We start from the raw sequence: 26443 nt of genomic DNA on the forward strand, positions 1-26443 counted from the left end.
ACACACACACACACACACACACACACACACACACACACACACACACACACGCCATCCACCGCCTACTCTGAGCAGGACCCCAGAGCTGCAGGCTTTGCAGCCTACCAGCTGCAGGCCCTGCTAGCCCTCCCTCTCCTCTAGGGCTGGGTTTTTCCAGCCGGAACCTCGCTCCCTCTACTGCAATCTCTGGAAACTGGTGTCTGACGCGGCTGCTCCCGCCTATTTATTTATTTATTTCTTCTTTTCTTCCTGCTGAGACCCTCCTGTCAGAGGGAGAGCCTCAGTCTGGAGACAGGGAAAGGCAGAAGCTACAGGGGGAGCTGGGAGCAAAACGGAGGTGGAGAGAGGCTCCCACACACCCCTGTCTGCTTCCCATAGAGGACCATGAGCACTGGGCAAGAGGCCAGGAGAGATGAGGGAGACTCCAGGAAAGACCAGGAAGCCTCACTTCGGGACCGAGCCCACCTGAGCCAGCAGCGCCGACTCAAACAGGCCACCCAGTTCTTGCACAAGGACTCGGCTGACCTGCTGCCCCTGGACAGCCTCAAGAGGCTCGGCACCTCTAAGGACCTGGTAAGGCCCCTGACCCTTTCTCTCCTCTTCTCTATGTTTAGGGTACAAGGGGGTGGTCTAAAGGGCAGAGCCTCAGTTTTCAAATTTATTTCTCCTGTTGCGATGGGAGAGATGTTTCTGCTAATTTGCAGTCCCCACCCCCACCCTCAGTCCTCCCCAGGTCCTTAATTGGGGATGTTTCTTGGCCTGGTGTCAGTGAGGGTCTCTGGGATCACAACTCAGCTTCCACTATTTCTTTCCTCCTTAGAGCCCAAGGCTATCCTGGGGGCAGTGGAGAGTTATGTTGTTCAGTTGAAGTCTAGAGGACCCGGGATTCCCATGGAATGGGCACATAAGGACAGTAAAGGCCTAGAGGATCGATCAGCCCAGGGTTATGACTCCTACTTTTAGATTCCTTCAAAGCTGCCCACATATTTGCCTCATTCCTCAGACCTGCCTCACTTTTGCCCTTTCCCCTTACCATCCACTTATTGAGGGTCTTCTGGGCAATCAGGGGTTCATATGGCTCTGACCCGGACCATCAGTGTCTGTGTCCTTATGTCCTTTCCTCCCTAACCACTGCAGCAATTCTGGACCCCAGAGGGAACAGGCCCAGGGTGACAATGAGCTGCTGAGGGGGTCAGGGTCAGCATGCAGTCGTTGCCCTCAGGGATATAATGATTAAGAGCATGGGCTTTGGAGCCACCTTGCTTGGGACCAAATTCTGGCTGTAATTCGGAAAGTTATGTCTCTGTACCTTGTTCTTTCTATCTGTTAGACAGGGATAATGCTGCGAGCATCTGTCTGGTAAAGAGGTTGCCTAGGCTTCCACATACTCAGCACTGTGACAGTGCCTGGCTAATACAAACACTAGGGAAACAATTGGGAACGCTTCTAGCTATGGTTCCTTTTAGCTTTTGAGTTGCTGTGAATTCTGGAGGGTCCGGAGAATACAGAATTCCATTCTGTGGAGCCACTTCTCCCTGGGGGTAAATGCATCCTCTGTTGCTTTGACTGATCTGGCTCCACCTTTCCATTCCAGGTCTGGGTTTTCTCTCCAGGAATCCCCTAGACCCATCTCAGCAGCCCAGAGGAGAACACAGGAGACAGCTGAGGAATAGGGAGGGGCGGGAGAGCAAGTTCTTTGGTGCCCCAGGGCCTAGGCCTTGTGCTTCTCCATATAGTCCCCTACCTGTCTTGCCCAGAAGTTGCCCTGTGGACACCACCACCTCAGAGTAGCAAGCTCAGCATTTTGACAGCAGGGTTTCTCACCTTTTTCCTCTGTCTTACCACCTGCACCATCTGCAGCAGGTAGTGCCTATGACTTTGGGAATGAAGAAGCAACACTCTGGGAGCCTCTCTTCACGTTTGGGATAGCCCTGACACAACCTTCCCACAGTGAGAAGCCTGGAGTCACTGTGGAAGGAAGGGCATGGGAACTGCTTGGGTCCCAAGCTGGCTGTGCTTTCCCAGAACAGCAACTTGCTGCCAGGGTCTCCTGAGGCCAAGGGTGGGAAAACAATCCCAGGCTCCCGGGGTCAGGTGGAGGAGTGTGTGGAGCCTGGGAGGCTACAGCCATTCTCCAGGAGACTTTCTTATTTTAAGTTTTTCAGAGTCTCACTATGTAGTCCTGGTGGCCTGAATCTGCCATGTAGCCCAGGCTGGCTTACAACAGTGCCTTTTAAGTTTATAAACAACAGAATTAACTACTTTATTTTTGAGATAGGACTCACTGTGTAGCCCAGGCTGACTTCACCTTTGTGGAGATCCTCCTACCTCCACTTCCTGAATGCTGTGACTATAGGAGTGTGCTACCATACAAGACTAAAACCAACCATTTTATTTTGTCTTTTTCCTTTTTATTTTTAGTACTGGAGATGAGACTTAGGTCCATGTGCATGCTAGGCAAATTTTCTATGACTGAACCACCCCCACTCCCCAAGCCAGGAAGGCTCTTTATGCTGAACTAGGCCCTGGGACAGAAAGATGAGCAAGACAGATCTGACTTGAAGGCCCTTCCAGGCTGCAGTGGGGGTGAAATCCAAAAATAACATCTGTGAGGATCAAGACTGAATGAGCTACAAGGGGGGAGAATGACGAGGACAGAATAACCCAGAAGCCAGTCCTGCAGGTGGAGTCAGAGGTAGAAGCAAGGCCCTTCTGCCCTTCTACCCAATAGAATGTAGGGAGCTATGCATACAGACTGGCCTAGTGAGAAGTGGGAGGAGGGGTTTCCAGGAGAGGTGAGCTGGCAAGGGTAGAGGCTGGGGTGAAAGTCTTCCCGGGCAAGAGGAGCAGAGTTACTAGAGTATGCGAGCTGTGTGTGGTGGGCAATCCAGGTCAAGCCAGGTCGTCTAGGGATCAGTTTGGAAAATACAGAACTTGGTGTGGAGGCTCACATCTTTAATGCCAGTACTTGGGAGGAAAAAGTAATCAGATCTCTGTGAGTTTGAAGCCAGCCTGGTCCACATATTGAATTCCTACAGTCAAGGCTACATAGAGAAACCATGTCTCAAAAAAAAGAAAGAAAGAAAGAAAGAAAGAAAGAAAGAAAGAAAGAAAGAAGGAAGGAAGGAAGGAAGGAAGGAAGGAAGGAAGGAAGGAAGGAAAGAAAGAAAGAAAGAGAGAAAGAAAGACCAAAAAACCAAAGCAAGAGGGGCCAGAGAGACAACTCAGTGGTTAAGAGCGTTGATTGCTCTTCCAGAGGACCCAGGTTCAATTCTCAACACCCACATGGTAGCTCACAACTGTCTGTAATTCCAAGATCTGACACCTTCACACCTGTATTCATGCAGGCAAAACACCAATGCACATTTAAAAACCAACAAAGCAAGCAAGCAAGCAAACAAACAATAATAAAAAAAAAGTAGGCTGTCCCTATGCTGGTATGTGTTGTTTGTATGTATATGTGTGTGTGTGTGTAATATTTTATACAGGAGAATAGCACTTAAAATTTTGTTTTCAAGATAGGTTTTTTTTTGTTTTTGTTTTTTTGTTTTTTGTTTTTTCGAGACAGGGTTTCTCTGTGCAAGATAGGTTCTTACTATGTAGCTCTGGCTGTCCTGGAACTTGCTATGTAGACCAGACTGATCTTGAACTCACAGATATCCACCAGTCTCTTCCTCCTTAGTCCTGTATGTGCTACCACACCAGTTATTTTTTTTTTAAAGGTAGCCTAGGGTGGCCTTGAACTCATGGCTATTCTGCTTCAGCCTTCTGAACACTGGAAATGTATAGGTACACACCACCATATCTGGTGTGTACAGTCGTTTTATATTTTACTTAAGCATTTCTCAAACTTTAATGTGTAGGAGTCTTATTGAAACAAAATTAGAGGCTAAGCTGGTCTGATGGCGTACACCTTTAATCTTAGATCTCAGGTGGATCTCCAAAGCCAGTTTGGTCTACAGAGAAAGTTCCAGGTCAATCATGGTTACATAGTAAGACCCTGTCATGAAACAAAATGTCAGGTGGTGGTGACACGCCTTTAATCCTAAGAACCCAGCACTCGGGAGGCAGGGGCAGGTGGATCTCCGAGTTTGAGGCCAGCCTGGTCTACAGAGTGAGTTCCAGGACAGCCAGTGCTACACAGAGAAACCCTGTCTTGAAAAACCAAAAATAAAACGAAACCAAAACCAAACCTGTTCAGGGCTGGGAGGGCAGCTACTCAGTAGAGTACTTGTCAGGTGCGTGCAAGCTCCTGGGTTTACACCCTAGCACCAGAAAATCAACAAAACAAACAAAGGTCTAGATGCAGGCCTGAGACTCTGCATTTCAAACAGGCTTTAGCATGTCATTAAAGCTGTTGGTTTAGGGCTGGAGAGATGGCTCAGAGGCTGTTCTTCAGAGGACACAGATTTTACTACTAGTACATACTGGCAGCTCACAGTCATCTGTAACTCCAGTTACAGATGGGTACAATTACTATAGGGTATCTGATGCCCTCTTCTGGACTTAACAGGCCCCAGAAATGCATATAGGCAAAACACACACAGACACACACCCATACACACCCCTTAAGATCTTAATTATAATCATATATAAATTTTATATGTGTTGGCTTGAAGACCACACTATGACTAGCAGGGCTTTAGCTAAGTCAGTGTAGAAAGGCAAGTCTTGGAGGCAGGCTTCTCTGAGAGGGGGAAGGTGTCCAGTGGCCCAAGAGGATCTTGGGAGTGTGTTGACAGCAGGTGTCCCTACAAAGAAAGGAAGCAGAGCTGGCAGAATAAGGATGGATGAGGGAGGCCACAGATGAGAGATAATTGCTTATTATTCTAGCCTGAACATTTTTTGGGGTGGAGGATTTCAAGACAGGGTTTCTCCTTGTAGCCCTGGCACTTGTTCTGTAGACTAGGCTGGCCTTGGACTCAGAGATCTGCTTGCCTCTGACTAAAGTCATATGCCACCACTGGCTGGCTCATATCTTTTACAATCATATTTTTTTGAGAAGCTTAGGCCCTGTTGGCCTAGACTTGCCATGTAGCTGAGGATGACCTTGACCTAATTTTCCTTCCTCCACCTGGAAAGTGCAGGGATGACAGACCTGATCTACCATGCAAGAACTGTGTCATACTGGAGCTAGTTATGAGCCTCTGTGTAGGTGCTAGGAGTTAAAAGCAGGTCCTTTAGAAAAGCAGCCAGAGTTCTTAGCTGGTGAACCATCTCTCAGCTCCGTTCTTACTGCTCCTGTCTGGGGTGGAGCTGGGGCAAGCATCCTGTGGTTTGCAAGGTTTAAGATGGGGAAGCAAGTGGCCTGTATCCTGGGCTTAGACTGCTTTCACTATTTTGTGACGGAGCCAGCAGCCACACAGTGTGATCCAAAGACGCCTGGTGGAGGGAAACCAGAGGCGGCTTCAGGGGGAGTCTCCCCTGCTGCAGGCCCTGATCCGTGGCCATGACAGCAGCAGGACCGGTGCAACACAGGTTCCAGCTCTTCTTGTCAACTGCAAGGTAAGAAGTCTCCCAGTGTCAACTTTCTTGTTAAGCCTGCCCACTTCACAAGCTCTTCCTTCTGCCTTGGCTGTCAAGAGATGGAGAGGAGGTGTTTCTCTCATTTTCTGGACCGGCATCTACTTTTCTCTCTGTCTTGTGTATCTCCTCTGTGTACTGCCAGCCGTCCACACCGTTGTTATACTATGCCCCTATGCTTTTACCAAATTATATTTAAATGTACATTTCCTTTTCTGTACTGCACACATTGGAAAGGTACGCATGTGTACAAAAGGCTCATGTTCCAAGGCGAAGAAAAACCTTAGGCTATGTATCTTTGTGATGTTGTGTGTCTTTGTGATGTTGTGTGTGTGCCCCTGCGCCTGTGCGCACACACTGGCCACGAGAGGCTGTTGTATTTTCTGGAGCTGGAGTTGTGAGCTGCCCAGTCCAGTGACTGAACTCAGGTATTCTTGAAGACTGGCAGATGCTCTTAACCACAGAGCCATTTCTGTGGCCCCAAGGTTCCTCATCTCTAGAGCCACTGGAGCACCCGCTTGCTGGTGGGACAGGCCCAGTAAACGCCCACTGCCTCTCTGCCCAGAACTCTTCCTTCCTAGTCTCCATTCCTTTGTCCACATCATTTTTTAAGGTCCACCTCTGATGCTGCCTCCTCCTTGAACTTTTCTCTGTCCAGCAAGGAACAGCTAGCTCCCTGTCCTCCGAGGCATGCTATTCATGGTCCTTCTACAGACCTTACAATGTTCCACCATGGAATGAAGTCACACTTCATCTCCAACACTGCCAAGGAATGGCACTCATTAAAGTATCTATGAGCCATATATCTCACACAGTAGATGCTCAATAAATATTTGGAACAAAAATCAATTTTTTGTGTGTGTGTGTATGTACCTAGATGCTCACCTTGATGCCTGTCAATACCCTAAGGCAGTGAACTTGTCTCCCTGGTTCCATTCTTGGTCACCCAAATCTGAGTGTCCAGAGAAGAGGTTTGCCTTCTTAGCCCTCTCCTCCAGATTGTAGCTCTTTAACTAGGAGGCCTTCAGATTCCTCTAAACAAATAGATTGCCATTCTGGCCCAGATCTTTCTCAACTTAATGAACTCACCTTGTGGAAGTGTGGAGTATGACTTCCTTGATTGGTTTTTGGGAGAGTCAGTTTCACTTCTGAAGACTCGGTCATCCCCTCATCTCTTAAAGGGAAACATTATAGAGGCCAGCAAGTTGAGAGTTCCAACCCAGTTCCCTCCTGGGGGACTCATTAACTTATCACAAACCTTCTTTCTTAGTGCCAGGACCAAATGCTTCGAGTGGCCGTGGACACAGGGACCCAGCACAATCAGATATCTGCGGGATGCCTCAGGCGCCTGGGGTAAGAGTGCAGCCTGAGCACAGTGAATGGCGTTTCCCTCCCTTCCCCCATCCCCTTTTTGTTTTTTGATACAGGGTTTCCCTATGTAGCCCATGTTGGCCTCAAATTCAACCACCTTTTACCTCTGTCTCCTGTGTGTGGATTTGTGTTGACACTCCAGGCCACTGAGTTTTGGGGTGTGGTTTCTTTCTGGGGTGATGAAATATCTTCAAAGTATCTAGTGAAGATGGCCACTGGTGACTCATGTCTGTACCTAGCATCTGGGGGCAAACAACTAGGATTCCAAGGTCAATCTTGGCTATCTAAGATATCCGAGACAGTCTAGGCTCCACAAGACTGTTTCAAAAACCATATCCTCTCCCCACCAACCCAAACAAAACCAACAACCAAGAGTGAACTTGATGGCACACAAACTATATCTCAGTACAGCTCTTCTGTCTTCTTTAACTGGGGGAGGTTGGTCAGGCAGCTCTGTCTGGCAGGAAACAGCTGAGCCTTACCTGGGTCAAGGACTGGAAAGACAGCCTAGATCAGTATTAGCAATTTTTGTTTGTTTGTTTTTGAGAAAGAGTTGCTCTGTGTAATAGCCCTGGACTCATCTTGTAGACCAGGCTGGCTTCCAACTCACAGAGATCTGTCTCTGCTTCCCAAGTGCTGGGATTAAAGGCCTGTACACTATACCTGGACTTTTTTTTTTTTTTAATTGTATTGGCTTTTTAACTTGGGGCTGGGGGCAAGAGGCTGAAATTGGAGACTGTGGTGGCTATAACCCTTGCTTTCTAACCACAGGTTAGGAAAGAGGGTCCCAAAAGCCCCAGGTGGAGATCTGGCACCTGGGCCACCAAGTCAGGTAGAACAGCTGGAGCTAGAGCTGGGGCAAGAGACGGTGGCGTGCTCAGCCCAGGTGGTGGGTAAGTCCTCTCACCTCTTCCACCTCCCCTCAGAGTGGTTTCAGTTCCTGTCAGTGCGTGCTCCCAATATGCACAGATTAGTGCCATTCTGATGATCTCAGCTGTGGGGGTGGACCGGACCAGAGAGGGGGGAGTGCTCAGAGGAGGGTGGCAGTGGTCATAGAACCAACCTTGTCTTCCATTGGTTCCTGCAGATGTGGACAGCCCTGAATTCTGCCTGGGACTGCAGACTCTGCTCTCTCTCAAGGTAAGGCATCCATGCCTGGGCCTGACTCAAAGTGCTAGGACAAGTAGAAGGCTCAGGGTGGAAGCCCCATCAGCCTCGCTAGTCCGACAAGACTGAGAGATGTTAAAAACTCAGAACTTGCTTAATTATCCCCAAAAGGAAAATGAAATGGGTTCCCTCCCTGAAGGGGCATGGGAGCAGTGGGAGGCAGAAGGGAGCAGGTGTGAGCTGGCCCAGAGGTGACCACACATCCGCGGTCCCCACGGCAGTGCTGCATTGACCTGGACCGTGGAGTACTTCGGCTGAAAACCCCCTTCTCGGAGCTGCCCTTCCTGCCTCTGTACCAAGAGCCTGGCCAGTGACCACTGTCTCAGCCAGTCCCTAGGGCGACACCGTGCCTTAGGGGAGAGTGTGGAGTGGGTATTACCTGAGCAGGGCATCTGGAGACCACTGCATTAATCTCTTTCTCCACTACCCTGATCCTGCAGTCGGCCACCTCCCTCTCTGCTTCTCCATTGCTGCCCTCTGCCCTAGGAATTCCTCCAGAGAGTATCTGTGACTCTGAGGTCCTGGCTTCCCCATTCTCTCTTATCCCTCTCAAGTGCACAACCAAGTCACTTATAGAAAAGGACCTCCAGGAAATGGGATTTAGACTTCACCCTGGCTGTGGGGGTCAAAGTTACCTGCTGCCTCCGCCAGCCTGAAGCCCACCCCAAGCTGGCCCTCCTGACAAATGGCCCTTTGATCCTGTACCCATCTGCTTTCAGCTGGGTGGGGTGACAAGTATGTGAGACTTGGTCTAGGAAGGTAGAGTCCCTGAGCTGAGGACCTGTAGTCAGTACCCTTTCTGGGTGGCAGATGTCTGAGTGTCTTTCTGGCTGGGCTGACTCTCAAATCGTGGTTAGGGGAAGAGAGACAATGATTTATCTAACCCAAACCAGGGAACTGGGCCCCTTACATGGGAACTGAAGACAAAGCCTACGGTAGACCAAAGAGGAACTGGCACACAGTTGTCACCTTCTCACTTCTAAGAGTGCTCTGAGTGCAGGGCTCCAGGTCTTGATTCTGACTTCTTCCCTCATCCAGTGCTTTGAGACAAGCTTCCTCTCAGTCTGCCTCCTACTGCTCCATTAACGGCAGACCAGCCAATGGTAGGCCCTTAGCCTGCTTTTGCATTTGAATAAACACAGCTTCTCTAAGTGGGTGTTCTGCTTTGGTCTCTTCCTCCTCACCTGAGCTCACAGTACCTCTGTCCTCAGGCGCATAAGGAACCTGAGCTGGAAACAGCCTGTGAAGTACACTTTACACCGTATGAGCTGTACAAATATACATGCAGTTGTAACAAATAAGTATCACCTTCACTGTAATGTAAATACTGGACTCTGACATTCTCCATTTTCTTTTACTTTATTCATTTAGTTCAAAAGCCCTAAGTGCTGGGGAGATGGCTTAGTGGGGAGGAGCATTTGCCATGGGAGCATGAGATCCTGACTCTGAGACTTAACACCCATGTAAAAGGGTTCAATTCTCAGCACCCACATGGCAGCTCACACCTATTTCTCTGTTAACTCCAGTTCCAGGGCTTTTGATACCCTTACAGTCATAAATACAGGACACACACACACACACACACACACACACACACACACACACACACGCTGTTTAGATGCTCGCAACCCTAGTACTGTGTGATGCAGACACAGGTAGATATCTGTCTTAATACTTGTCTTAATGATCAGCTAGCTACATGAAACAGCAAGCTTCAGATTCAATGAGATACCACTCCGTCCCAAGGGAGTAAATTGGAAGGAAAGAAAGCAGGAGCCTAGACATCCTCTTTTGGCCCCTACATGTGTGTATATCTGTAAATGGATCTGCACACAGGACACACACATTTTAGCCACAATACAAAGGATTCTTAGTTATAACTGGAAAAATACTTAGAGCACACAGAATAAGGATCAAAGAAAACACAAATGGATTACACACGTGCACACACGCACACTCACACGCACATACATACACACACACAGACAGACATACACACACACAAACACACACGCACACACACACACAATGGTTGGTCTGAAACTACAAAGAGTTTGGCTACCTTGAACTCAGAGACCCAGCTGCCGGCCTCAATTACAGTCCAGATTGGAAAGCTGCACCAGATTGTTAATGCCTTTTTGTTTTGTTTTATTTGAGATAAGATCTCCAAATGTGACCCATGAGGGTCTCAAACTTGCTATGGAGCCTTGGACTCATGATATTCCTCCCAAGAATTGGAATTACATTGGCGCAGCATTGCACGTGTCTGTCTTCCTCCAGACAGCTGAAGTTTGGGCAGCAGCACAATACTTTAGAGTACGGTGGTCCTGGGTGCAGCCGAATAGCACAGGACTTGGCTGGCGTGTGAAAGCCCCAGCTCTACCTCTGCACACATACAGACATACAAAACAAAACCAACAACCAAAACAAAACCCCTAAACAGAAACTGAATGGGGGTGGGGGGAGAATATGACAAAATGAGAAAGCCCTGACCTAGTTGCCTCAGTAAATGGAAGAACACAAAGATGAGACAGGAGAATACCCTAAAAGATGTCCTGAACAAACCACTCTGCCATTCCTGAAATAATTGCTGTGTCAGCTGCCTAGAGCTATGCTGTGAAAGTTAGCACTCAGCAGAAGGGTGGGGGTGGGCGTGACCTCCAAGCTCCCTCAGTTCCTCAGCCTGAAGTCTTTCAGGTGTTGGATCATGGCAAAGGTTTGCTGCCTTGTCTCACAAACAAGTCTGTTTCCTGCAGTGAGAGCGGGGAGCATGAGAGGGGACCATGGGGCAACAAGCAGAGGGACAACCAATCTCTTCATCAAAGGCTCTCAAGGTGGCCACCATGCAACCACACTGAGAACCAAGTCCTGCTCTTCTATAATGTACATTTCCCGTCCTGCCAAGATCATGGATCACTTTGGGACAGAGTTGGGGGCTCAGAAGGATCCTTCACCAGCTAAGTGGTCAAGCCTAGCTAGGTGGGGTCCTGGAAGCTTGAGGGGGTACACTGTAGTGGCTGGTCCGGATGGTAGAGTGTCTGGTGAAGCAGAGTACAGACTGCAGGGAGATCTTCAGGATCTGAAGGCCAAGAAGAGACTGGTAAGAGGCTGTCAGGCCTCCCGGTACAGGACCGCCGGCTTTGCTGACACTCACCCACACCCAGCTCCTGCAGTAGACTGTGATACTCAGGTTCAGTCTCCAGCAGCTTCAGAAGATTAGTGGACTCCATCCGCTCCAGCTGCACCTCCCAGTACACGTAGATCTTCTGATTGAAAGTGACATATACCAAGCAGGGACTGTTGCGGCCCTCTTTGCAGGCGTACTGTCCTGGGAGTCGGGGAGCAAGAAGAGAAAGGTCAAGGCTTAGTCCTGGTATCAAGAGGAAGGCAGGAACAAGACATCAGTCTTCTTATCTTAGTGATGTTCTGGAATAAAAGACACAGCTGTGCGAACGCACAGGGTAGGTAACAAAATGACCAGAGAGGAAGACTTTTCTTGGCCTGTCCTTTCCTTCCAGGGCACACATCAACCTTTCAGGTACCTGGGGTGTTTTCCAACTCCTTCCATTTACTGTGGGTGCTGGAGGCCAAGCCCACAGCTTTGTACATGCTAGCTCTGCCACCAAGCTACACCCTCAGCTCATTGTCATGTTAGTGGCCAGATACATTCCTGTCACTCAAACAGCCACAGTTGAGGACTGCGGGGATACCCTGAAAGCATTTTCTTCAGCCTGGCATGCTCAGGTGGAAATGTCTTCCCAGTCATCCCGTTCTTTATACATTTAAAGATGGAAGCCTCACTGTGCTTTACTTCTCATTCCAAACTACCATGCTAGGGCTGGAGAGATGGCTCAGTACACTGGCTGCCCTTTCAGAAGACCGGGGTTCAATTCCTAACATCCACAAGGTAGCCAGCCATTGTCTGTAACTCTAGTCCTGGGGACATGATGCCCTCTTCTGGCCTCTGTGGGTACTGTACAGACATGGTGCATAGATGTACATCCAGGCAAACACTCAGACACAAAAGAATAAATAAAAAATTCACCCTAAATTAAAAAACAAAGTGTCAAGATGGTAGCATGGTGCCCATCCATCACCCTCTATTGAAAGCTAGGGAACCTATTCGTGTATGAAGACATCTATCAAGGGCTGCACTGAACAGAAGTGAGTCGATCACTTCCCGGCACGTTCACTAAGCTGGAGTAGCTAAGCTCAGAGGCCACCGTCCCACCTGCACAGAAGGCGCGGATATTTTCATCCACTTGGAAGCGCACAACAGTGCGGTTGTGATCAATGATATATGTCTGTCCGTCCCAGGCACATGCTACCACCTCCTCGAGCCCATTGCCCTGAAAAAGATCAAAGACAGGATGCCAGAAGGGTCAGGAGCCATTTTAACAAGAGACTGGCCAGATGTAGTGTCATACATCTGTAATCTCAGTGCTGCAGAGGCAGAGGCCAGAGGCAGAAGCCAGCTTGTGCTACACAGCACATAGCAAGATCTTGTGTCAGAAAAGAAAAGAAACAAGAAAAAAGATCTGATGGTGGGGTGGGGGCAGGAAGACATAAAGCACCATGAACTTGACTCTGGGTGGCAAACTACAAATGAGGGTATTCTCCATGTGCCGAGTGGTCAACGGGGCAATCAATAATTTACTTTGCCTAGTATTCAAAGCACCACTATGATGGCGACATTATTCTCAGTTTATCTGGGAAATTTCTGCTAAGAGGGATAAACTCACTTGTCAAGATCACAAGTAGGGAGCAGAAGCAAAGCCCAAGAACAGGTCTGTTCTGGTCAAAGCCACCCAGCTTGCACCACGGTAGTAAAACCAGTGTAGGCCCATCTAGCAAGTGAGGGCTGCAGTGATATCAAACAGACTCACGGACAGGGAAGAGCACTACAGGACACACGGCTATATTCATGACTAGTACCCCACTGCTGGACCTAGGGCCTGTGTTTTGTTAGGGCTACTATTTTGGCTGAAAGGCCTGGAAATGATTTTCTAGTCTCATAGAAAAGTACTAAATTGTGTGCTATGAGGGCACACTTGAGTGTAATAGACACACTCACTTCAGGTCTGAGAAAAGGGCTGAGTGCTGACCGGGATGTGAGAACAGCTGATTTAAATGTCTACCCATGGGGTGGGCTGGAATGATGGCTCAGCAGTGAAGAACACTGGTGTGTCTTCCAGAGCACCTGGGTTTGATTCCCCGCATCCACAAAGTGGCTAACAACTATCTGTAAATCCGCTTCAAGGGGGTCTGATGCTCTCTCCTGGCCTCCATGGGCACTAGGCACACATGTGGCACACAGACACATGCAGGCAAAACATGAACATAGACAAATGAATCTCAAAAAACGGAAAAAGTCCACTCACCGTGACATCCAGCTTCTCCAGGGCAAAGAGCTGGTGGTCCACCTGCACGGACCACAGCAGTTTATCTGCTTCCTGCATCAGCTTCAGGGTCCCTAGATGAAGAGAGGTGGGGGGTATGTGTGTGTGTGTGTGTGTGCGTGCGTGCATGAGTGTGTGTGTGCTCGTGACTGTGTGTATGTGTATGCACATGTGCACAAGTATGTGAATGTATGTGTGCATGTGTGTGAGTGTATGTGTGGGTGGGAGTGTGCATGAGTGTGTGTGAGTGTATGAGAGTATGTGAGTGTACGTGTTTCTGAGTGTGTGAGTGTGCGTGTGTCTGGACCTTTGAGCAGACCCCTCAGGCAGATCCCCACCTCACCCAGCCCAGGATTACTCACCATCTAGGGTGCACAGGGCAAAGAGGCCTGCGTCACCACCTTCAGGGTTATGACCTATGTGGGGAATGGAGGCAGGAATGAGGGCAGGGCTCTGGGTCTCCCTTCTCCCAGAACTGCGTGTTCCTTCAGCTCCTTCCCTCCCTTACCTTGTTTGATGTTGCCAATGAGATGAGTGGAAACGTTCTTATTGTGGATCCGGCCTGATGTCTGGTGCAGTACTACATCTCGGGCAGCTGGGGTCTCCCTGTGGGTAAAAGAGACTGGACCAACGGAAAGCCAAGGAAGCTGAGTTCTCTGGGCTGTCTATCCAGCATCTCTGCAGGAGCTTCCTCAATTTCAGAAACCCACCCCTGACTCTTTCAGACCCTTGTAGCACACGGCAGGCAGGGGAGTGATGGGGCTGCCAGCAGGACTCTGACTGGTCAATCTCTGCAAAGACTGGTTCACGGTGCCAAATGCTCTAAGGTTAAAAGCACAGGACTCCCATCCCTTAAACAGCCTTTTCTAATGCGGCAGAGTGCTTGGGCTGGGGCTTAGATGGTAGATCCTAGCACCTGCAGACCTGTCTCACCACTAGGCCACCATGTCCTTATGCTGATGCACCCGCCACCCATCCCCTTACCTACTGTCTCCTGCGGCCTCCTCAGAGGCAGGAGGGGAGGCAGTGTCCTTGTTCCAAGTGCATAACAGTACTGCATAAGCACACCCTGGCTGCGACACAACCAGCTCAGGCACACCCAGAGGCCCCGGGGTCACAGAGAGACTGTCTACCTGCACCAGAGAACAAAGTCTTAACGGAGAACAGAGCAGGAAGGAAGGGAGTCTCTGCCACCAGGAACAGGGAAGATATAGGCAGGGCTTCTGAGACTTGCCCTCCAGCTTAGATGGGGACAGGAGTTCTAAGGTTTGTGAGTGCTTGTCTGGCACCATTTCCTCCACAGTCAATCTGCTTTCTGCTGGGTGCCCGCTGGCTCCAGGCCTGGTTCACACCACACACCTCACACATTGAACTCTTAGTCCACCATTCCTTGCACTCTGGACCTGTTACTAGAGCTCCACTGGGACCTCATAAAAAAATGAGCCAGATCTCTCTCAGCAAGGCCATCCTCCTTTCTTCCCAGATCGCCCACTTTCCATAAGTCTTTTCTGTTCACTGTTCTCACCTGACCCTCCAGCATCCACTTCTTGAGGGACACCAACTGCCCTGCCAGGTGTTCAGGCCCCTCAGCCAGCTCTTCCCAGCGGAAGGCCCGCACCACACGGTCTGTGTATCCTACCACCAGCTCATAACATCCATCTCCATCTGTAGACACAGAAACACAATGGATTTGGAGCCAAACCTCAACTGGTCAGCTTGAGCCCATGGCCTGCACTCCAGGCACTTTCAAGTGAGTGCAGCTTCACCTCCAGGCTTCTGAGGCACTCAGCACAGCCTATGGTTGCTATGGTTGCTATGTTGCTATGGTTGCTGCCCACCCTGCCTGGCCTTGTGCTCATGCAGCTTCTCACCGAATTGCTTGGGGCCCCATCATCTCAGCCCCAGCTTCCTGTATCCATGCCACAGCCCTTGACCCATTCCGCACACCTCCTCCCTACATGGCCTCTGACCCATCAGAGCCCCATGTCTCCACCGCTCACTCTGTGGCTACTGTCGGCTCTTTACCAAATGCTACCTTCCAGCAAGAATGTGCGTGACAACTCCATTTAAGGTTGCTACTTCTCAGGTCTGGCTCAGAAGTTAGGAGTACTGTTGTTCTTCCAGACAACCCCAGTTGGGTTCCCAATACCCATGTCAAGTAGCATGTTAAGTAGCTCACAACTTCCTGAAATCCCACAGGGTATTTGACCTTCAGTTATGTACACACACAACCACACATAATTAAGTCTTTAAAATTGCTGTCTCTGCCTTGACACCTCCAGCCCTGTGATTTATTTTGTCCACAGTACTTACTACTCTCTAATATAGTATTGATTTTTGGCAGTGTTCTAATCCTGAGCCAAATTCCCAGGCTCGTTATTTAATTTTCTTATAAAATTTGCTCTGTCTCTTCTTAGTATGATTTTTCTTTTGCTTGCTTCGTTCATTTTATAATTCTAGAACCTACAGCAGTTCCTAGCTTATAACAGCAGCTCAGTAACTATGCATCAAACATACAACAAGTGAAGATAAAGTAAAGACAAAGTTCAAAGAGATAAAGTAAGACACACAGCACATGTACACGATGGAGCCAGCGCTCCCTGGCACAGTCCCCTGAGTACCCGCTGGCCCCTACTCCTTGGCTGCTCATGCCCACCGATGTCGCTGATCAGCATGACCTTTGTGTTGGCCGGGATGTGCTGCTTGAAGACAGGTCGCTGCTCCTCTCCAAGTGTCTCGTGGTGTCCAGAAGCATCCAGAGCCTTGGTCAGGTCAAACAAGTGAAGCCAGCCTTCTGCGCTGACTGCTACCACCAGGTTCTGGGAGAGGCAGAGGCACAGGAGAGACACATGGGTTGGGGAGAGCTTCTCAGAGCAGACGGCAAGGGCCGTTCTGACGTTCCCTGGGAGCCGCAATGGGCAAGGCCTTGGAGCTCTATCCTCACCCGAGTCCTTACCTTTCCTTTATTACAGACATCTCCGACCCCAACGCAAGTCAACTGTAAGACAGAAAGGGAGCAAGAGAGACCACTCATCTCTAAGCTTCCAAAGCATTCACGAAAGCCTGTGTCATGTGACCTGTATAAATCGTCTTTATTAAAAGACAGACACACTGAGCTGTACAGTTTGATTTGTCCATACAGCAATATGGAGACTCAAGGAGGTAAAAACTCAGATTTAGGCAAAAAAAAAAAAAAAGTAAAAATTTAAAAGAAAAAAATTTTTTTCTGATGTGTGGTGCACATCTATACTCCTCCAGGACCCAGGAAGCTGAGTCAGAAGGACTGCTGTGAATTCCAGGCCAACAGGGCTATATGGTAAGACCCTGTCTTATAAGACCACCCCCTCCAAAAAAAAAAACCCACCAAACAGAAAAATAGCCTGATTATCATATTTCTAGATTATTCCAATTATTACTCTATTTTTTTATTACACAGACATATACTGTATAAGGACATTTTAGCTAACAGCACATCACATATATGGTGGTGGACCTATAAGTTCCCATCACATTGCTGGGCATCCATGAAGAGGCTGAGGCAGGAGGACTGAGAGTTTGAAGCTAGCCTGAGCTATGAAACAAGACCTCACCTCACAAAACTAAGGTAAAACAGTGGCTGTCTTACTTTATATAAATGCTGTGGTCACCTGATGATCAAAGAACCCAACAATGCATTTCTCAGAACATGTCCTTGCTGTTAACAATGCATGGCTGCACTGCATACCATCAGACAATCTCAGGCAGCTGCCATACAGTAGCAAGCTCGTTCTATGACATTAGGACAATTATCTTTTTTTCCCGTCAAATTGAGACAAGCTAGAGTTATATGGGGAGAGAAAGCTCAAGTGAGAACATGCCTCCGTCAGATTGCTTGTAGGCAACTTCTTGACCAATGACTGATTCGGGAGGGCATAGCCCTGGGCAGGTAGTTCTGGGTTGTATGGGAAAGCAGGCCAGTAAGTGCCTCCATGTTCTCTGCATGAATTTGTGCCTCCAGGTTCCCACCTCAAGATTTTGCCTTGTTTTCAGACTTTGCAACAGACTATAAACTGTGAGCTGTAATATACCCCTTCCTTCCTGAGTTGTTTTTGGTCATGGCCTTTATCATGGCAACAGAAAGCAAACTCCCAAAACTAGTCTTGTTGGAGAGTTGAAAGGGGAGCAGAGCAAATGAGAACAATTCCTCAAGTTAACCCCCACCCCACATGAGACAGTGATCCAATGAGTTGCCTGGGGATTCACTGTGGGACTCCTCCTTGGCATCCAACACAAAGGTATCCTATCTCCTCCCCAAGACCGGCAGGAATGAATACTGACCATTCCCTGGCACGCACAGGTAAGCCATGGCCGGCTGTCATCATTCTTATACACAGACAGTTTTCCGCTGGTGTCTCCCACTACTAGTTCATTTAACTGCAAATGGAGAGAGCAATGTTAGGAAGGATTTCAGCTCGGCAGTCTCTGGAAAAACCCTAACAGTTACATTTGAATATGGGCTGCAGGTGGAGCTCAGTTGATAATGTGCTTTGCCTAACATGCATGAGGCCCTGGGCTCTCCAGCCCCACAGGAGCCAGGCATGGTTGCTGGGTATGGTGGTATAGCCTCTAATCCCCCTCCCCCAACCCCTCCAGAGGACAAGGCAGGAGGATCACTGTGAGTTCAAGGCCAGTCTGGTCTACAGACTGTTTCAGGACAATCAGGGCTACATAGTGTCTCAAAAAAAAAAAAAAAAAAAACAAACAAAAACAAACACCAACAAGGAAAAATAGGCTCTGAGGCACACAACAGTCATCTTAGCACTGGAGGAGAAGGCAATGTGTCAGAAGTTCAAGGACATAGCATATTTAAGCCTTTACATCAAGGCTTTGAGAGGTACAGTAGATGCGCCTGTTATCCTAGCACTCAGAAGACTGAGGCCAGAGGATAACAAGTTCAAGGCCAGACTGAGTTAAACAGCAAGAACAAGTTTCAGGAAAAACACATCTTTTGAGACTGTTGGTTGCCTGTAGGCAGGAGGTGGCTCAGTAGCAGAGCATTTGTCTAGCACAGGTGAAGAAGCAAAAGAGAACCAACAACAAACAGATCTTTTGGAAGCAACACAGACATAGTTTTCCAGGACTTACGTGTGTGTGTGTGTGTGTGTGTGTGTGTGTGTGTGTGTGTTCTACACAAGAGCAGTGATTTAGGTAAGCCAGCTGTCTGCATAGCTCTGCCCACATGCCTAGCCTTGGCTATTCTCACTTGTTCATTACAAATGGGATATGTTTTTTTTGGGGGGGGTTCTTTGTTTTTTAATTGGATATTTTATTTATTTACATTTCAGATGTTATTCTCATTCTCCACCCCTACCCCCACAAACCCCCTATCCCATTCCTCGTCCTCCTTTTTGCTTTTATACCATTTTAATTATATGCAAGTATTAAGGTCAGTTCTAGGTTGAGGAACTAGCAATACAATAGATGCAAATAGTCAAGGAACAAGCAAAACTATAAACACAAATAGTCAAAGAACAAGCAAGGCAATAAACAAAGTCCCATGATCACACCCGTGATCATTATTTCTTATATTTTTGGTTGTAAGCCTAGCCTTTAATGAGTGAGCCATCTTTCCAACCTGTGATCACTATTTCTTTCTTTTTTTTATTGTAACTTTTTTTTAAATGTTAATCAAAGGCTTTACAAGTTTGTTAATGCTCAATAACAAGATGTCCATACAATCAGAAGTGTAACCCCATACCCAACCTAGATATACCGACTACCTTTGACTGGCGGAGACACATGAACATTCGCTTCCATGTTCCTCCCCCCCCACCCCCCTCATCTCCTAGCTCCTTCTCTCCTTCTCCTCCTCCTCCTCCTCCTCCTCCTCCTCCTCCTCCTCCTCCTCCTCACTCCTTTTCCTCTCCTTACTCCTCCCACCTTAGCTCCTCCTACATATCACCCTTCCTGTTAAAATAAAAAAATAAAAAACCTTTTCTTTCAAAATACAATTAGAGTATAACTATACCAATTTGTATCAGTAAGGTACAAGATAGACCTAAAACCCAGTCCATCATTTTGTTGACTAAACAGAACCTCTTTCATCTCTCTTAACTAAAAGACTTAGTTCTGAACCTGGCTTTTTTTCTTGGCTTTAGAATGAATGTCAGCTGAAAACCATCCTCTCAAATCTTTTCTCTCAAAATAAATAGCTGGGATTGGCTATGAGACTGTAAGTCTTCAACCCTGTCAGAAATCCAGAACAACTGAATTAACTGAAATTATGGGAAGCACAAAGCATAGCTTCTAAAACTTAGCCAATTTATAGAGACGGCTGAACACCCAGACAGTCCCTATACTACAAAACATTGGAGCATCCAATTTTCAGCCTTCTGGGCCATGATCATCTGACAGACCTAGTAATGCAGAATTATTAAGGGCTGATTACACTGTCTTGGCAGATATAATCAGTCAACTATTCCGAAAGTGTGTCCTTTTCTGGACAGTAATTTGTCTGTAGATGAAAAAAGGCCATTCTTGCCTAGTGGCTGTCTCACCACAACTAGAGTGACTCCAAAGATGCTCAATTTCTTCTTAGAAGCCAAGACAGGGAAGCTGTCAGGAACAGATAGGTCTCTAATCATTGGTACGAGTTTCTTACTGATATGAAAGTGAGATTAATATTGTTACTCTCATAGGCATTGTGCCTATATAACACATTTAGGAATACAAGGCTTAGACCCAGTCCTTTAACTTTTTCAACTTATTTGAGATGGTTAGCCTCTGAGTTAAGGGCCTATAGAAATTCATGGCTCTTGAGTTTACTGTTAGGGTGTTTTCTATATTTTATTTAGAAATAGCTGAAAGGAGTTAACAGACAACAGTCCAGATTGCCTTATATGGATAGTTGGTTTTCAAAACGTCAGAAGTCCACAGAATTGACGTTACAAACATTTCTGTATTAAGGTTCAAATGGGATATGTTTTGAAAACAGCCCAATAGTGAACTTCTGAAGGATATCACCTCAGATGTCATATTTTGTCAGAGGTAAAAAGTACAAAGCCAGTTCCCAGGGCCCCATCTCTTCCTATAAGATCCCTCTGTTTTAATGATTTTAAAATTAGGAACACAGAGGAATGGCCCTGCCTGAGGGACAGGCCTGAAGATATTGTTGGTATCAGCATCCTGACTCTGGGCGTGGGAGGACCCCTTCTGAGAGCTTCTCCCCCACCACTAATCCAAACAGCTATCCATCTGGGGAGCTCTCATGATAACCAGTTGGCTCCAAACCCTGTTTCTACAGTTTCCTGGTCTTCTCTGGAAAAGAAGATAATATTTCCCATAAAGAGAAGAAATTAAAGTTGGACTCTTAAGAGATCCCTTATTATTATAAGGAAGACTGATGGGGGTGACACAGGTCTGTTAAACCCGGCTACTTGAGACCTGCCCAAAACAGAAGAAATCTGAGAGAAACTGGGATTGACATAATGATTTGACTTTTTTTTTTTTAAAGATTTATTTATTTTGTGTATATGAGTACACTGTTACTCTCTTCAGACATATCAGAAGAGGGCATCAGATCCCATTAGAGATGGATGTGAGCCACCATGTGGTTACTGGGAATTGAACTCAGGATCTCTGGAAGAGCAGTCAGTGCTCTTAACCGCTGAGCCATCTCTCCAGCCCCATGATTTGACTTTTAAAAATTTATTTATGGGCTGGAGAGATGGCTCAGTGGTTAAGAGCACTGACTGTACTTCCAGAGGTCCTGAGTTCAAATCCCAGCAACCACATGGTGGCTCACAACCATCTGTAATGAGATCTGATGCCCTCTTCTGGTGTGTCTGAAGACAGCTACAGTGTATTCATATATAATAAATAAATAAATCTTTAAAAAAAAATTATTTATAAGTTATGGGAGTTTTGTGTAAGAGTATTAGGTTATACAAAAAAAAAACCAAGCAAACAAGAAGGCAGTGTCAGGTCATAGAAGTGTACATTATGCTTATTTATGGCATCTCATAGCTGAGGTCTCAATTATAGCCACCTGAGAGGACTTCTGTAGACACCATGGAGAGAGGTCACACAGTGTAAGGGTTTAGAGTGTAACTGCTGAATTTCAACACAGCTCATTCCCCTCTCCCCTTTTCTTTCTTTCTCTCTCTCTCTCTCTCAATCTCTCCTCCTCCCTTTCTGTGTATCCCTGGCTATTCTGGAAGACCAGGTTGGCCTCGAACTCAGTTCCACCTGCCTCTGCCTCCCAAGTGCTAGGATTAAAGATGTATGCTACCATGACGGACCAATCTCTCTCAATCAATCTCTCTCTCTCTCTTTCTCTCTCTCTCTCTCTCCCTCCCTCCCTCCCTCTCAAAAAGATTTATTTTTAGTTTATGTATATGAGTGTTTTGCCTACATGTATGTCTGGGTACCACGTGCACTCTTGGTGTCCTCAGAGGTCAGAAGAGGCTGTCAGAGCCCTGGAACTGAAGTTAGAAACAGTTGTGAGACACCCTGGGTGCTAGGAATCAAACTGGGGTCCTCTAGAAGAGCAGCCAATACTCTAAAGCATCAAGCAATCTCTCCAACCTTGATTTCATTTTTCCTAAAAATTTTAAGGCAGAAATTTGTGGGTCATATCCATGTAGGGGTGTAAATCTTCCTTCTTTTCTGGATTATTCAGAAAAGTGCAACTTTTCCTTCTTTTTCTGCCTTCTCTAAGCATGCTTTCTTCAACACTTTGGGCCTATAAAAGGTATTTCAGGATTCCTTATGTTTCTCTAAGACTTCTCTCACCACCTCATAGCTGCTTGGGAGTCTATCTTGTTTTTGATAAAACAGTATGGCCTTTTCCTTCTCTCTCCCTTTCTCCACCTCAGGCAACTGCTGATATTTGACAGCTTGCCTGCTGGGAAGTTTTAAGTTCTAATAAAATTGTCCTTGTGCTTACAAAACAAATATTTTTAAAGTTACAGATATTTGTTTGCTTATTTTATGTGTCTGTACTCACGTGTATATGCCACGTGTTGTGTGTGTATATATACAGTACAACTTGCAAGAATCAGCTCTTGGACTAGAGAGATGGCTCAGCAGTTAAGAGTACTGACTGCTCTTCCAGAGGTCCTGAGTTCAAATCCCAGCAACCACATGGTGGCTGACAACCATCTGTAATGAGATCTGATGCCCTCTTATGGGGTGTCTAAAGACAGCTACTTACTAATAATAAATGAATAAACTTTTAAAAAGGATCAGCTCTTTTCTTCTATCCTGTGGGTCCTAGAGACCATACTCAGATCCCCAGACTTGGTGGCAAGCCCCTTTATCTGCTGTCCCTGTTTGTTTTTTCATGTATAAAATGCTGAAAGGAGCCTACAATGGTGTGCATGCTTACAATCCCAGCACCCAGAGGGTCAGGAAGGAGGGGAGGGCTGCAAATTCCAGCTCAGCCTGGGGTGAGTACACTGTGAGACTTTATCAAAGAAAGAAAAATTAGAAATGAAAGAAAATGCTCAGCCAGCTCTCCAGTTTCCAGGCAGCCCGTCTTGTTGAGAAGGATTTCTCAGCTTTGCGAAGCCACAGACACAGGAAAAGAATCATAAAACAGCATGGGAAGCACACTGAGCAAGCAGATGTGACTCAGCTAGACAGTCTGAGGCAACATGTGGGAGCGGACGCTTCCCAGGCAGCTGTCTGCCTTCTAGCACTTGAATGCTTCTCATCAGACCTGCTGCTCTGACAGGCCTCACCCAGTCACACAGTAATGGTGAAGACCCTCAGAGTGGAGGGGTCCACCATGATTAAGGAGTGCTGAAGGAGAAAGGTGCAGTCTTTCTGTGATCTGCTTCAGCCTCCCGAAGGCTTGCTGTGCTGCATCCAGTCAGGGTTCTGTGGGTGGTTCAAAAGCAAGTTTCATTCCTGGCTTCTCCCTTTGCCTCAGCAGGAAGTAAATCAGCTTCAAAGAACTTTAGGCTAAGGGTTTATCAAGTTGAAATCACTCTTTGTCCCCATTCGCAAAGCTCAGATTGCCTAGGGACTACTAATCATGTTTTATGGGTAGGTTTGAGACAGTGTTTCACTCTGTAGCCTTGGGTGGCCTGGAATCTGCCCTGTAGATCAGGCTGAACTTGCAGTGACACTCCTGCCTCTGCGTCCTGAGTGCTGGGACGACAGATGTGTACCACCATGTTTAGCAACAATCCCCCCCAAATCCCTTCTTTTAGAATGGCCGTGGGGAAAGAATGCAAGGCCTCACACATTCTAGACGAGTGCCCTTCCACAGGGCTACACTCTCAGACTATATCTGCAGTCATATGGACCATGCGGTACAGCTGACCACTTGTTAACTAGTCAATTTTCTCAACTTCTTCCACCGCCCCCCAAATGCAAAGCTCTTCAGGTGGCTTTGAAACAATCACATTTACACTGTCCTTTAGATAGCACTGGATAGACACTTCCACTATTCCACTACAATACTTTGCTTTTCACACTTGCCTTTAATAACTATTTTAAATTAAAAACCTGAGTTTGATTCCTGGACATAACTCATGTGATGGATGAGAGGACCAACTCTTGCAAGTTGTCCTTTGACTTCTACACCTGCCTGTGGCATGTGTGTGTGTGTGTGCGTGCGCGTGCGCGCGCGCGCGCGAGCTCTCTCGGGGAGGGAGGACATGCACACATAAAATATTTGCATATGCAAATAAAGCAAGTATAATTTACAAATTATTGAGTGTGGGGGATGAAGTGGTTTAAAGGGGGGCTTAGTGGTTTAGAACACTTTCTATTCTTGCAGAGTACTCAGGCTTGGTTCCCAACATCCATATGACAGCTCACAACCATCTGTAACTCCAGAGTTCCCAACTTAGGCAAGAAAAATAAGGACAGTATAAATGACAGTTGAACCTCTGTATCTGTGAGGCATTGATCATAGGAACTCTGTGAATACTCAAATCAAGTTCCTTCCATCAAACATACAGTAGCATTTGCACATAACCTATGTACATATTAATTCCTTTTGTTGTTGTTGTTGTTGTTTTTTTGTTTTGTTTTTCAAGAGATGGTTTCTGGGTAGCTCTGGTTGTCCTGGAACTTGCTCTGTAGATGAGGCTACACTAAAACTCAGATATCTGCCTGCCTTTGCCTTCCAAATGCTGGGACTAAAGGCATGCACCATCACATCCAGCTTAATTCTTTTTTTAAAAAAAATTATTTATTTATTTTCTGTATATGAGTACATTGTAGCTGTCTTCAGACACACCAGAAGAGAGCATCAGATCCCATTACAGATGGTTGTGAGCCACCATGTGGTTGCTGGGAATTGACCTCAGAACCTCTGGAAGAGCAGTCAGTGCTCTTAACCACTGAGCCATCTCTCCAGCCCCCAGCGTAATTCTTATTCTTTTATTTATTTTTGTGGTACTGTGAATTCAATTCAGGGCTTTGTTCATGGTCAGACAAGTGTTTGGTAGCTACATCCCCAGGCTGCTATCATATACTTTAAATTGTCTTGAGGGCTAAATACAGACCCATAGTGCATACATATACTTTGGTCAATGGTGGGCTCCTTATCGTGGGATAAATACATTCAGGTTCATGTAAACGTACACTATAATGTTAGGACAACAAAGTAACCCACCAATGCGTTCCTCAAGTAATCCCTTTGTTAGGTTATGCAGGACTGTAGCTGCTGTACTGTATGTACTATTTAGGTAATGGTGTCAAGAAATGAAATCTGAACATATTAGGTACAGTCCCAGGTTTTTTTGTTGTTGTTGTTGTTTAGGTTTTTGTTTTTTTAAAATATTTCCTATGGTAGGTCTGGTGGGTTGGGAGGGCTGCTAAAACAGTTAACACTAACAGTTCCAGAGCCTTAACTGTGTGCCTGGTATTGCTCCACCTGCTTAATGTGCATTTATTTATTTAAATGAGAAAAGGAACGACTGCCTAGGAAAGAAAAAATGTAGGTGGAAATTGCTTTTGTATTTCAACAATGAGGTGGCACTACAAAGTCGCCGGACACATGAGTCAATTCTGGGTAGGTACAGTAGAAGCCCCACATGGTCAACACTGATTGTGGGGTATCTGCGGTAGGTTGGAGGCAGCAGAGATATCTACCGGTAGATTCCAGTGTACGAGCCAAGGGCAATAGTAGCCGATAGTGTGGGCAAGCATGGTAGCACGGGGGGAGGGGGGCTAAGCCATAGGTAGAGGGATATTATTAAATGCGATTTACAGGTTTTAAAAAAGTGGGCTTTGAAATATTTGCAAGGGAATTGCGACTACGAAACGAAATAGGCTTTTACAACCTCCTACCCTGACAAGTCACTGAACTGTGCAAGATAACAACTATCTATCCTCTTAAAACAGTAATAAAAATAAAATATGGCTGGAGAGATGACTCAGCGATTACGACACTAACTGCTTTCCAGAGGAAAAAGGTTCAATTCCCAGCACCCACGTGGCAGCTCACAAGTGTTTCTAACTCCAGTTCTAGGGGATCCAACGTTGTTCCTCTTCTGGCTTCCATGGGCACTGCCTGCACTCGGTACATAGACATACATGCAAGCAAAACACTCTACACATAAAATTTAAATCTAAAACAAAAAATAACTACTAGAGGTTCCGGCCCAACTAAGCCGCCTGGAGTTATGGTCTGGGACCGATACTGTCAATCAAAACTTTCTCATCCGCGCGCCATGTTGACTCCAGTGCGCAAGCGCGCCACACGCCACTTTCCCACGTCTAGCCCCGCCCAATGCAGTCGTTTGCAGTGCGCATGCACTCACCGCGTCGTTATCCACGTCCCCGAGGCAGATGGCGTGCGGGAAGAGACTCCCGCTGAAGTCCAGCGCCACGCGCTGCACATAACTAACCGACCTCATGGCACTCTGGAGGGCTGAGGTGTCGGGGCCACCGCACCAAAACGACCCCCGAGCCCTCGAGACAGCCGTGCGCGCGTCAGGCCACCGAACCGGAAGTCTACGTCACCGTTTGAGCTTTGAGTTCCG

The 26443-nt window shown here is 47.0% G+C and overlaps 2 protein-coding genes across 3 annotated transcripts; one reads left to right on the top strand and one right to left on the bottom strand.

Moving 5' to 3' along the window:
* Positions 1 to 33: 33 nt before the first annotated feature.
* Nrip2 (nuclear receptor interacting protein 2) lies at positions 34 to 9203 on the top strand. 2 transcript variants are annotated; one of them, XM_028754538.1, is made up of 6 exons: positions 34 to 573; positions 5356 to 5505; positions 6794 to 6876; positions 7666 to 7787; positions 7982 to 8034; positions 8283 to 9203. In XM_028754538.1, the coding sequence occupies exons 1-6, from the start codon at positions 385 to 387 to the stop codon at positions 8373 to 8375; spliced, it is 690 nt and encodes a 229-aa protein (XP_028610371.1). In that variant the 5' UTR covers positions 34 to 384; the 3' UTR covers positions 8376 to 9203. The 2 variants fall into 2 exon arrangements, with proteins under 2 accessions (XP_028610371.1, XP_028610369.1); XM_028754536.1 differs by having other exon boundaries at positions 8502 to 9203.
* A 201-nt stretch (positions 9204 to 9404) lies between these two features.
* On the bottom strand, positions 9405 to 26419 carry Itfg2 (integrin alpha FG-GAP repeat containing 2). Its single transcript, XM_028754465.1, has 12 exons — positions 26222 to 26419; positions 17778 to 17873; positions 16417 to 16458; positions 16117 to 16279; positions 14986 to 15125; positions 14445 to 14593; positions 13969 to 14066; positions 13823 to 13876; positions 13443 to 13534; positions 12293 to 12410; positions 11216 to 11389; positions 9405 to 11140 (listed from the first exon to the last, which is right to left on the bottom strand). The coding sequence occupies exons 1-12, from the start codon at positions 26315 to 26317 to the stop codon at positions 11037 to 11039; spliced, it is 1326 nt and encodes a 441-aa protein (XP_028610298.1). The 5' UTR covers positions 26318 to 26419; the 3' UTR covers positions 9405 to 11036.
* Positions 26420 to 26443: the final 24 nt, after the last annotated feature.

This window comes from Grammomys surdaster, unplaced genomic scaffold (genome assembly GCF_004785775.1).
Source record: "Grammomys surdaster isolate TR1022 unplaced genomic scaffold, NIH_TR_1.0 126013, whole genome shotgun sequence".
Lineage (NCBI taxonomy): Eukaryota > Metazoa > Chordata > Mammalia > Rodentia > Muridae > Grammomys > Grammomys surdaster.

What these genes read in the sequence shown, in the direction of transcription:
- Nrip2 (XM_028754536.1), top strand. Translation starts at nt 385, where the DNA reads ATGAGCACTGGGCAAGAGGCCAGGAGAGATGAGGGAGACTCCAGGAAA. An exon ending in TCGGCACCTCTAAGGACCTG is followed by an intron (nt 574 to 5,355) that starts GTAAGGCCCCTG and finishes TGACGGAGCCAG; the next exon opens with CAGCCACACAGTGTGATCCA. An exon ending in CTCTTCTTGTCAACTGCAAG is followed by an intron (nt 5,506 to 6,793) that starts GTAAGAAGTCTC and finishes CTTCTTTCTTAG; the next exon opens with TGCCAGGACCAAATGCTTCG.
- Itfg2 (XM_028754465.1), bottom strand. Translation starts at nt 26,317, where the DNA reads ATGAGGTCGGTTAGTTATGTGCAGCGCGTGGCGCTGGACTTCAGCGGG. An exon ending in TGCCCTGTGCACCCTAGATG is followed by an intron (nt 13,535 to 13,822) that starts GTGAGTAATCCT and finishes CTCTTCATCTAG; the next exon opens with GGACCCTGAAGCTGATGCAG. An exon ending in TATCCGCGCCTTCTGTGCAG is followed by an intron (nt 11,390 to 12,292) that starts GTGGGACGGTGG and finishes CCCGACTCCCAG; the next exon opens with GACAGTACGCCTGCAAAGAG.